Below are 12,514 nucleotides of genomic sequence, written 5' to 3' on the forward strand. Positions count from 1 at the left end.
CAGCCCTGAACCCATTGAGATGGAGTAAAGCTAGCCAAGCCCCTTGGAACAACACAACTCACAACTTTGGAACTAAGTAACATTACAGCTAATTTAAAATACTACAAATAATTTAAGATTTTGTCAAAAGCTACAGAAGAATTATATGATAGGTAATAATGTGATAAGAAATGCTACAAGCTATAATTAAGTACCATGCTTTGATCTTATACAGCTTTTAACTCTTAACTAGTAATTAGTTCTGTGACTCTGATTTTGTATGCAACTCACCTTGATGTTGCCTTTTGTTTGTACAGATAAATCTGAACTGTCCGTAGTTTTTTTTTTGCAACTTGTGAAGTTTTGACCTGAACTCTCCTTTTTATAATATAGAAGACTTGCGTTTATGACAATTGATAGATGCCAATCCATTCTCTCTGAAGTTGTCCTTTCCTTGCCCAATTTATTCCTTTTAACGCCTTGCATCCTAAATCAATTCTAACCTGTAGTTAATTTTCACTGGTTGTTTTGATAGAAAACTCTGAGTTTATCAGAACCTTGAAAACTTCCTACTTAATTGAAATTCTAAAGACAGTCAGACTGTGGAGAAAACAGAATGTAATTTGTATCCTTGGGTTAATCTTGTTTATGAAAGAAATTTACTTTCCTCACAACTTTTTTCAACCTGCAGCATTTTTAAAAGATTTTTTTCTAAAAATATACTTTATTCATAACACAATTATACCGTTGATATGTGGCACTGCTTTCATTCAGTGTGCTAACCTTTTATCCACCTTGTTAGTTATCTCTTTAAGGAATCCAATAAATCTCTCAATTATGATCTTCATTCTGTACCTATAATGTTTTGAAACATCCCTTTAACAAGTGCTTACACAAACCAAAAAATTGACAATAGGTTACAGGAAAATATATCACATTGGAAAAATCAATGGGATGATCAAAGATGGAGGTTTTAGCGAGCATCATAAAGCTGATTGATGTTATGCAGGTAGAAATAGACTTAGTAATGGAATGTACGTATGATGCATTTGGGAAGTTAACCGAGGGCAGATCACACACAGTGAATGGCAAGGCCCTGGGGAGTGTTGTTGAACAGAGGGATTGAGCAGGACAAGGACATACTCCCCTGAAAGTGGTGATACAGGTAAACAGGGTGGTGAATTAGGCATATGGCATGCTTGCCTTCATCAATCAGGGCATTGAGTACATGAGTTGGGATGTAATGTTACAGCTGTGCAGGATATTGGTTTGCATTTCTGGTCGCCGTGCCACAAAAAGGATGTGATTAAGCTAGAGGGGGTGCAGAAAAAATTCACAAGGATGTTGCCGGGATTGGAGGGCTTTAGTTATAGGGAGTGACTTGATAGGTTGGAACTGATTTCCCTAGAGTGAAGGAGGCTGAGGGGTGACCATACAAAGATTTGTAAAATCATGAGGGGCATAGATAAGGTGGATGGTCAGTCTTTTCTCCAGTGCAGGGGAATCTAAAACCAGAGGGCATAGGTTTAAGGTAAGAGATGGATTTCAAGGGGACATGAGAGTCAAGTTTTTCTCACAGAGGGTGATGGGTATATATGGGCATTGAGCTGCCAGAGGAATTGGTAGAGATGGGTACACTTACGATGTTTAAGAGACATTTGGACAGGTACATAGATAGGAAAGGTTTAGAGGGATATGGGCCAAAGCAGGTAGCCTTGGTCGGCACCTTGTTCAGCAAGAAGAACCTCCTTCCGTGCTGTATAACTCTTATGACTCTATGAATGAAAACTCAAACATGACACCAAGGATATAAAGCATCTGGCTCAGAATAAAAGAATCCAGACATGGAGCGGTGGTGACCGAAATCAATAATTTTAACATTTCCCTTACAATAGAAAATTCTTGCTCATCCAGTCAAACCAATTTCTCCCTCAACTAATGTAAACATTTGACTCCTTCCACAGACCTTCAAGAATAATATTCAGCAAGAGATCCTGCCTAAATTATTTTTTTTACCATACCTCAGCCCCAATGCCAGCTGGAGCTTCTTACTGTTCAAAACAAATGCTACGTCCTTTATTGCTCAATTTTGATAAAATGGAGGGAAGTAGACCAACTTTCAGGGTAATGAACGATTTATTTGATTTTTACAAGGTACGCGCTTGTCTTACATTCCCGTCGTCTACTGTTTGCCGCAAGAGTGCAGACAGAATTATGAAGAGTTCTATTAACATTTTTGAGTGAAACAATGAAATGATAAGAAAAAAATCTGGCAAAGTCACAATTCTCGCCATTCATAACAAAAGAAAATTGCTTATTATGTTACAAGGATAATAGGTGCTTTCTGTGAACTCAGCAAGGCGTTGCTTTACTGTGAGACTTCATTATGCATGCAGGGAAGATATGCTCTCATATTGTGCTTCACAATGCAAGGAAATTGAACATTCCAGACTCCTGCATCAGCACACCTACATGATCAGCTAATTTGGCTCAGACTGGTCAATCCAATCTAAGATCTTGAACATCCACAAGGCTGTGTTTCACATGAGGCAGTGCACTTCTCAGCTGAGCCACACTGGATTATAGGGATAGAAGGTAGAGTGGCTTTGAGAAGACTGGGAGGAGATGGGAAATTTAACATGCAGCCAAACTGGATATATGATTTTGCGTATTGTTAAGTAGTGAGTAGTTTTCTAATTTCATTCACTCTTGTGGAAGAAGGACATGGGAATAAAAGATTATTACAACAGCAGCAGCATCATCACCACAAATGAGTGGCGTGGGTTAGGGAAGCGATGGTGGTGGTGATAATGTACTAATTCACAGTAGAAATACGCCCTAACCAGTTCCACAGACCACACTTACACATTTACAAAGTTGAAGAATTTAAGCCTCCCAGAACAGAATTTTGTTTGTTTATTGCATCTCCTACTAACAGAGAAAAGATACAGGCCAAACTGATTGTTACTGAATTCTGATAATCATTTATGACACGATAAATTGAGTTTATTTTGCCAGATTTCACCTTGTGTGGGTAGGGTATCATGTATTTGTCTAAAAACAGCTTAAACTCTTCCTCTACCACTTCCTCTGTATGTTTTCTTAAGAAATCAAACTTCAGTAAAACCTCTCATACATTAGCTGCAACTCCATTGTATAAAGTAAGCCAGAGAGAGCACCAGTGATTAAATGTCTTAACACCTCCATTTTGCCAATATATGAAAATAATAAACTGCTACATAGAAAATGTATCAAAATAGGTTTTATTTTTTCCTGCTAGTAAGCTATTGCTCTCAGCTCAGTAATAGAACTTTAGTTTGATTTTTAGCTGATACAGAAGTGTACTGAAATATCCGCAGGTCAAGTCTGACTTAGGGTTCTATCCCTCGCATTAAAGGAAAAGAAACTCAACACTTTAAATATTCCATCCTATTTTTGACCTGCAAATGAGATAGAGATGAAGTCTAATGGATCTCCATGCCTTGGCTTATCAGTAAAAAGTAATGCAGTTAATTTCTATTTACAGTAACTCAGGTATATTTACATAGTTATTCTTTGTTTTTGTTGATATTTAGTTCTACTTTAGGAAGGCGCAATCCTGCTTTAGATCCGCTATCACTGCTAGAAGTGGAGGATATACGGGATTTTTTGGAAACTAGAGAGATTCCACTGCCCTCTACTGCTGCTTCACCTTCATTGAGAGTGACCTCGTAGGAGCCCTTTGATTTAGCCCCAAAGCCTCCAAATGTTCCAAATTTCAACTTAGACTTTTTGCCTTTTGCACCTGCAACCCCTTCTCCAAATTCTAATCTGCCCTTGGGTGAAGAAGGTGAAAGTTCTTGCTCATCACTCAGAGACGATGATCTGTGACGTTCTGACTTTTTGCCTTTAAATAAAGAGAAATCTAATGTTCCTGACTTCCCTTTTGGGGAGGTGTTAATGTCCAAACTAGAATCTTTCCCAGCTATTGACATCTCTGATGTCTCCACCTCAATGTCACCAAAACCCAGGCTTCCTTTGGAGCCCTTAATATCAGTCTTTGGTCCAGATGCGCTGAAATCCCCTTCCAATCCTTCAAAACTACTCTTCCCTTTAGACTTGGAGAAATTAAATTTGGGCATTTTAATTCTACCCTTTTTTATTTTGACCCCTGAGCTTTCCACCTCTCCTTCCGGCAGGTTTAAACTAGCCTGTGGTCCTTTAATATTGACACCTGGACCTTGTGCAGCTGAAGCATGTAGCTGAATTTCAGGAATTCTGGCATCTGCTGCCATTTCTGTCTCTTCTAAATTTGGGCTTTTTATTTTAAATTGAGAATGCTTAAATTTAGGTATTTTCATTTTGTCCAATGCAACATCTAATTCGATTTTTTCTGCTCTGTCACCTGCACTTACTTCAGATGCCTTGGCATCAAATTCTGGATCTTTCAGATCGCCTTTTAAACCAGACATTCCAATGCCTCCTTTTATTGTAGGGCCTTTTACATCAAGTTTCACATTAGGTGAAGGGATCTTCACTTCAGAATTTGGTACATCAGCACTTAGACTACCTAGACTGAAATCTGGTGCATTTGTCTTCACACCTCCTTCAACCTTTGCACCAGAAAATTCAATATTGGTTTTTGGTGCAGCTAAATTAACACTGGGACCTTTTTGTTTCAGACCATCAATATTGATGTCCGCTCCATTCAGTTTCATACTTGGCCCTTCAATGTTTATTTTAGGGCTTTTTATGTCAATGTCCATCTTTGGTCCAGATAAATCAGGTGCAGAAACTCCAGATCCTGCAATGTTAATACCAGCTTTTGGAATGTTGATCTGAGGCATCTTTACTTTTCCATCTGCACCTTTAATGTTAAAATCTCCATCATCCGCATCGATAACAGGAACTTTCACATCCACATGTCCTTTAAAGTTTCCTTTGATATTTGGACCGGGAAGGTTGATACTGCTTTTGAGTTGTGGATTCTTTAATCAACCCCACATCAGATGCTGAAATACCAATTTGTGGTCCTTTGAATTTACCATCAGCATTTATATCCACATCAGGTGCCCTCAATAGTTGCTCCTAAACCCGGTGCCTTCAAGTCACCTCCTGATGTATCTAGGTTATATTTGGTCCTGAAATATTTGGCTTCTTGATTTTCATTTTTAATTTACCTTCTGGTTTTTCAATGTCAACATTTGGAGCATCAACATCAAATCGATTTCTGGTTTCTTTATGCCAATTGTTGGGCCTTCTACATTTCCTGATGCTTCACCTTTTAGGTTTGTGCCCTTCAAATTGATATCCACATCTGTTTCAGCCATTTTGGGTGATGTGATGTTTACTGAAGGAAATTTTAACTTGGTGCCTTTTACTTTAAAGCCAGGTCCTTGAAGGTTTGCATCTGTATTGACGTCTATTCCGGGTGCTCTAATGTCAACATGGGGACCTTTTATATCTTCAGATGAAAAATCAACATCAGGTGCTTGCAAATCACCTTCAGCCTTTGCAGTAGGTATCTCACCTTTCATTTTTGGTGATGTCAAATCAAATTCAACATCTGGAAATGATAACTTGACTTTTCCAAATCGTGGTTTCTTTACTTTTGATGACTTAACATTTAATTGTCCATCAGATGATCCAAGGCTTACATTTAGATCTGGGGATTTAACATCTACATCTGGCTTGGATAAATCTAGGTCACTCTTTGGAACAGTCACCTTCATATCTCCTCCAGATTTCTTTGACTTGATGTTGAGTTTAGGCAATTTGAATTTACCTTTTTTCCCCTTAGTTTTAAGACTTGCGTCTGGAGAATCAACATTAACATCTATATCAGGACCGGTTATATCCAGAGAAGGAGTATTTATATCTCCTTGTCCTTTAACTCCAAATCCAAATTTTGGTTTCTTTACTTTTGGCATTTTTAGATCTGCTCCATGACCACCTATATCTATATCAGGTGCACTAATGTCAATACCAAAACCTGGAGATTTAATATCAACAGCGTGTTTCAAATTTTGACCTTTCAAGTCAAGATTCATGTCTGCAGAAGGAGCTGAAATGTCCAATGAAGGCGCTGAAAACTCAGGCTCATTTCCTTTTAAATCAGGTCCCTCAATGTTAAGGTCATTCCCCACAATATCTACCTTGGGACCTTTCATTTCAAACTCAGGCCCTTTGAGGTCACCCTCCAAATTAAGATCAGGGGCATCTACATTGCCTCCCAGTGTTGGACCCTTGAGCTCCAAATTAAAATCAGGCATTCCTATCTTGGGTACTGAGATATCAAGTCCGGGCATTTTGATTTTTGGACCTTTGATTTTAGGAGCTCCTTCAGCATCGAGATCTATACCAGGAGTTTCAACACCAGCTACCTTGGGACCAGAGAGCTTACCACTTGCTTCAGGAAGACTGGCATCAATGCCCACATGGGGACCTTTAATTTCTCCTCCCATATTTGGACCTTTGAGTTCCAGATTAAAATCAGGCATCTTGGGTGCTGACATACTGAATCCGGGCATTTTAAACTTTGGCCTCTTGATTTTGCCAGCTCCCTCAACATCTACATCTACATCAGGTATTTTAACGTCTCCTTCTATCTTAGGTCCAGACAGTTTAACATCTGCCTCAGGAAGATCAGCATCAATGTCCACATCTGGGCCTTGCACTTTAGGCCCACCTATGTGGAGTTTGGGCAATTTAAATTTCGGCATGCTGAACTTTCCACTGCCTCCTTCAATGTCAACCCCTGGCACGTCCACATCAGCGTCCACCTTAGGTCCTTTGATTTCTCCCTCCAGCTGTCCAGAAGGCACATCAATATCAGAGTCTCCTTTTAGCTTTGGACCCTTCAAATGGAAATCAATGTCTGGTGCCTGAATTTTGGGCAAATGAATCGAAGGCATTGAAAATTTGTGCCCACTTCCTTTTACATCAGGTCCCTCAATGTCAACTTTGGGGCCCTTAATGTCACCCTTGAGATTGACATCAGGGACATCAACATCTCCTCCCACTTCTGGGCCTTTGAGGTCCAGATTAAAATCGGGCATTCCTATCTTGGGTGCTGAAATATTGAATCCTGGCATTTTGAATCTTGGGCCTTTAATTTTACCCCCTCCTTCAACATCTACATCAGGCAGTTCAACATCTCCTTCTACCTTCGGTCCAGATAGTTTAATGTCAGCCCCAGGAAGATTGGCATCAATGTCCACATCTGGCCCTTCCACCTTCGACCCACCCATGTTGAATTGGGCAATTTAAATTCGGCATGCTGAACTTTCCACTGCCCCCTTCAACGTCAACCCCTGGCACGTCCACATCAGCGTCCACCTTAGGTCCTTTGATTTCTCCCTCCAGCTGTCCAGAAGGCACATCAATGTCAGAGTCTCCTTTTAGCTTTGGACCCTTCAAATGGAAATCAATGTCTGGTGCCTGAATTTTGGGCAAATGAATCGAAGGCATTGAAAATTTGTGCCCACTTCCTTTTACATCAGGTCCCTCAATGTCAACTTTGGGGCCCTTAATGTCACCCTTGAGATTGACATCAGGGACATCAACATCTCCTCCCACTTCTGGGCCTTTGAGGTCCAGATTAAAATCGGGCATTCCTATCTTGGGTGCTGAGATATTGAATCCTGGCATTTTGAATCTTGGGCCTTTAATTTTACCACCTCCTTCAACATCTACATCAGGCAGTTCAACATCTCCTTCTACCTTCGGTCCAGATAGTTTAATGTCAGCCCCAGGAAGATTGGCATCAAAGTCCACATCTGGCCCTTCCACCTTCGACCCACCCATGTTGAATTTGGGCAATTTAAATTTCGGCATGCTGAACTTTCCACTGCTTCCTTCAACGTCAACCCCTGGCACGTCCACATCAAAGTCCACCTTAGGTCCTTTGATTTCTCCCTCCAGCTGTCCAGAAGGCACATCAATGTCAGAGTCTCCTTTTAGCTTTGGACCCTTCAAATGGAAATCAATGTCTGGTGCCTGAATTTTGGGCAAATGAATCGAAGGCATTGAAAATTTGTGCCCACTTCCTTTTACATCAGGACCCTCAATGTCAACTTTGGGGCCCTTAATTTCACCTTCCAGTTTGACATCAGGTATATCAACGTCTCCTCCTTCTCTAGAACCTTTGAGGTCCAGATTAAAATCGGGCATTCCTATCTTGGGTGCTGAGATATTGAATCCTGGCATTTTGAATCTTGGGCCTTTAATTTTACCCCCTCCTTCAACATCAACATCTACATCAGGCAGTTCAACATCTCCTTCTACCTTTGGTCCAGATAGTTTAATGTCAGCCCCAGGAAGATTGGCATCAATGTCCACATCTGGCCCTTCCACCTTCGACCCACCCATGTTGAATTTGGGCAACTTAAATTTCGGCATGCTGAACTTTCCACTGCCTCCTTCAACGTCAACCCCTGGCACATCCACATCAACATCTACTTTAGGTGCAGTGATTTCTCCCTCCACCGTTCCAGAAGGCACATCAATGTCATAGTCGCCTTTACCCTTTGGGCCTCTGAAATTCAAATCAATGTCAGGAGCCTGTATCTTGGGCAAGTGAATAGAAGGCATCGAAAACTTGGACTTGCTTCCTTTTATATCAGGACCCTCAATGTCAACTTTAGGGCCCTTAATGTCACCCTTAAGATTGACATCAGGGACATCAACATCTCCTCCCACTTCTGGGCCTTTGAGGTCAAGATTAAAATCAGGCATTCCTATCTTGGGTGCTGAGATATTAAAACCTGGCATTTTGAATCTTGGGCCTTTAATTTTACCACCTCCTTCAACATCAACATCTACATCAGGCATTTCAACATCTCCTTCTACTTTCGGTCCAGATAGTTTAATGTCAGCCCCAGGAAGATTGGCATCAATATCCACATCTGGCCCTTCCATCTTTGACCCACCCATTTTGAATTTGGGCAATTTAAATTTCGGCATGCTGAACTTTCCACTGCCTCCTTCAACGTCAACCCCTGGCACATCAACATCTACTTTAGGTGCTGTGATTTCTCCCTCCACCTTTCCAGAAGGCACATCGATATCATGGTCTCCTTTTAGCTTTGGACCCTTCAAATGGAAATCAATGTCTGGTGCCTGAAACTTTGGCAAATGGATTGAAGGCATTGAAATCTTGGGTCCACTTGCTTTTATATCAGGTGCCTTTACATCAACTTTGGGGCCTTCAATTTCAATATTTGGGCCCTTAATGTCACCTCCCAGATTGACATCGGGGACAGTAACATCTCCTCCCACTTGTGGTCCTTTGAGGTCCAGATTAAAATCAGGCATTCCTATCTTGGGTGCTGAGATATTCAATCCCGGCATTTTTAATTTTGGGCCCTTGATTTTACCGCTTCCTTCAATGTCTACATCTGGCATTTCAACATCTCCTTCTATCTTAGGTCCAGATAATTTAACATCTCCTTCGGGAAGTTTAGCACCAATTTCCAGATCTGGGCCTTCCACATTAGACCCACCCATGTTGAATTTGGGCATTTTAAATTTCGGCATGCTGAACTTTCCACTGCCTCTTTCAATGTCAGCACCTGCGACATCCACATCAACATCTACCTTAGGCGCTTCGATCTCTCCCTCTATTTTTCCTGAAGGGATATTAATATCATAGTCCCCTTTCAGTTTGGGGCTCTTCAGACTCAAATCAACCTCGGGCGCCTGTACCTTGGGCAAGTGGAAGGAAGGCATTGAAATTTTGACCCCACTTCCTTTTACATCCGGTCCCTCAACATCAACTTTGGGTCCTTTAATTTTGACATTTGGGCCCTTAATGTCACCTTCCAGATTGACATCAGGGACATCAAGATCTCCTCCGACTTTTGGACCTTGGAGGTCTAGATTAAAATCAGGCTTTCCTATCTTGGGTGCTGAGATACTGAATCCTGGAATTTTGAATTTCGAGCCTTTGATTTTACCAGCTCCCCCAACATCTACATCTACATCTGGCATTTTAACATCTCCTTCTATTTTGGGTCCAGATAACTTAACATCTGTCTCAGGAAGATTGGCATCAATGTCTACATCTGGGCCATGCACTTTGGGCCGGCCAATTCGGAATTTGGGCATTTTAAATTTTGGGAAGCTGAACTTTCCACTGCCTCCTTCAACGTCAGTCCCTGGCACATCCACTTCAACATCTACTTTACGTCCTTTGATTTCTCCCTCCACCTTTCCAGAAGGCACGTCGATATCACAATCTCCTTTCAGTTTTGGACCCCTCAAATTGAAATCAATGTCTGGCCCCTGAATCTTGGGCAAGTGTATGGAAGGCACTGAAATCTTGGGCCTACTTCCTTTTATATCAGGAGCCTCAATGTCAACTTTGGGTCCTTTAATATCAACACTTGGGCCCTTAATGTCACCTTCCAGATTGACATCAGGGACATCAACATCTCCTCCCACTTTTGGAACTTTGAGTTCCAGATTAAAATCAGGCTTTCCCATCTTAGGTGCTGACATACTGAATCCCGGTATTTTAAACTTTGGGCTCCTCATTGTACCAGCTCCCTCAACATCGACATCTACGTCAGGTATTCCAACATCTCCTTCTATCTTGGGTCCAGATAGTTTAACGTCAGCCCCAGGAAGATTAGCATCTATGTCTAAATCTGGACCTCCGACTTTAGAACCACCCATTAGGAATTTAGGCATTTTAAATTTTGGGAAGCTGAACTTTCCACTACCTCCATCTATGTCTGCTCCTGGTACATCCCCACTAACCTTAGGTCCTTTGATTCCTCCCTCTATATGTGCAGAAGGGTCATTAATATCAGAGTCTCCTTTCAGTTTTGGGCTTTTGAAACTCAAATCAACGTCTGGTGTCTGAATTTTTGGCAAATGTATGGAAGGCATTGAAAACTTGTGCCCACTTCCTTTTACTTCAGGTCCCTCAATGTCAACTTTCGGGCCTTTAATATCGACACTCGGGGCCTTAAGGTCACCTTTCACATTGACATCAGGCACATCAACATCTCCACCCACACTTGGACCTTTGAGCTCCAGATTACAATCGGGCATTCCAGAAGGCACATCAATATCATAGTCACCTTTCCCTTTTGGGCCTCTGAAATTCAAATCAATGTCGGGAGCCTGTATCTTGGGCAAGTGAATAGAAGGCATCGAAAACTTGGGCTTGCTTCCTTTTATATCAGGACCCTCAATGTCAACTTTGGGGCCCTTAATGTCACCTTTCAGATTGACATCAGGGACATTAACATCTCCTCCCACTTCTGGGCCTTTGAGGTCCAGGTTAAAATCGGGCATTCCTATCTTGGGCGCTGAGATATTAAAACCTGGCATTTTGAATCTTGGGCCTTTAATTTTACCCCCTCCTTCAACATCTACATCAGGTATTTCAACATCTCCTTCTACCTTCGGTCCAGATAGTTTAATGTCAGCCCCAGGAAGATTGGCATCAATGTCCACATCTGGCCCTTCCACCTTCGACCCACCCATGTTAAATCTGGGAAGTTTAAATTTCGGCATGCTGAACTTTCCACTGCCTCCTTCAACGTCAACCACCGGCACATCCACATCAACATCTACTTTAGGTGCAGTGATTTCTCCCTCCAACTTTCCAGAAGGCACGTCAATGTCATAGCCTCCTTTCCCCTTTTGGGCCACTGAAATTCAAATCATGTCGGGAGCCTGTATCTTGGGCAAGTGAATAGAAGGCATCGAAAACTTGGACTTGCTTCCTTTATATCAGGACCCCTCAATGTCAACTTTGGGGCCCTTAATGTCAACCTTTCAGATTGACATCAGGGACATCAACATCTCCTCCACTTCTGGGCCTTGAGGTCGAGATTAAAATCGGGCATTCCTATCTTGGGTGCTGAGATATTAAAACCTGGGCATTTTGAATCTTGGGCCTTTAATTTTACCACCTCCTTCAACATCTACATCTACATCAGGCATTTCAACATCTCCTTCTATCTTCGGTCCAGATAGTTTAATGTCAGCCCCAGGAAGATTGGCATCAATGTCCACATCTGGCCCTTCCACCTTTGACCCACTCATGTTGAATTTGGGCAATTTAAATTTCGGCATGCTGAACTTTCCACTGCCTCCTTCAACATCAACCCCTGGCACATCCACATCAACATCTACTTTAGGTGCAGTGATTTCTCCCTCCACCTTTCCAGAAGGCATGTCAATATCATAGCCTCCTTTCCCTTTTGGGCCACTGAAACTCAAATCAATGTCAGGAGCCTGTATATTGGGCAAGTGAATAGAAGGCATCGAAAACTTGGACTTGCTTCCTTTTATATCAGGACCCTCAATGTCAACTTTGGGGCCTTTAATATCGACACTTGGGCCCTTAATGTCACCTTCCAGATTGACATCAGGGATATCAACATCTCCTCCCACTTTTGGACCTTTGAGATTGAGATTAAAATCGGGCATTCCTATCTTGGGTGCTGAGATATTAAAACCTGGCATTTTGAACCTTGGGCCTTTAATTTACCACCTCCTTCACATCACATCTACATCAGGCATTTCAACATCTCCTTCT

The 12,514-nt window shown here is 41.7% G+C and overlaps 2 protein-coding genes across 21 annotated transcripts in view; both read right to left on the bottom strand.

The window, feature by feature from the left end:
* Positions 1–2,096: 2,096 nt before the first annotated feature.
* On the bottom strand, positions 2,097–4,805 carry LOC127587058 (neuroblast differentiation-associated protein AHNAK-like). Its single transcript, XM_052045228.1, has one exon. The coding sequence runs from the start codon at positions 4,803–4,805 to the stop codon at positions 3,528–3,530; it is 1,278 nt and encodes a 425-aa protein (XP_051901188.1). The 3' UTR covers positions 2,097–3,527.
* Positions 2,097–12,514, bottom strand: part of ahnak (AHNAK nucleoprotein) — a 52,539-nt gene continuing 42,121 nt past the window's right edge. For 8 of the 20 annotated variants that reach the window (XM_052045220.1, XM_052045217.1, XM_052045214.1 and 5 more), the window contains 3 exons: positions 11,886–12,434; positions 7,750–11,327; positions 2,097–7,193 (listed from right to left, as the gene is read on the bottom strand). In XM_052045220.1, the coding sequence (XP_051901180.1) occupies positions 5,130–7,193; positions 7,750–11,327; positions 11,886–12,434 (6,191 nt within the window). In that variant the 3' untranslated portion in view covers positions 2,097–5,129. Of the gene's footprint in view, positions 7,194–7,749; positions 11,572–11,885; positions 12,435–12,514 lie in introns of all 20 variants that reach the window. The other 12 variants (XM_052045211.1, XM_052045209.1, XM_052045225.1 and 9 more) reach the window with 10 other exon arrangements.

This window comes from Pristis pectinata, chromosome 38, assembly GCF_009764475.1.
Source record: "Pristis pectinata isolate sPriPec2 chromosome 38, sPriPec2.1.pri, whole genome shotgun sequence".
NCBI lineage: Eukaryota > Metazoa > Chordata > Chondrichthyes > Rhinopristiformes > Pristidae > Pristis > Pristis pectinata.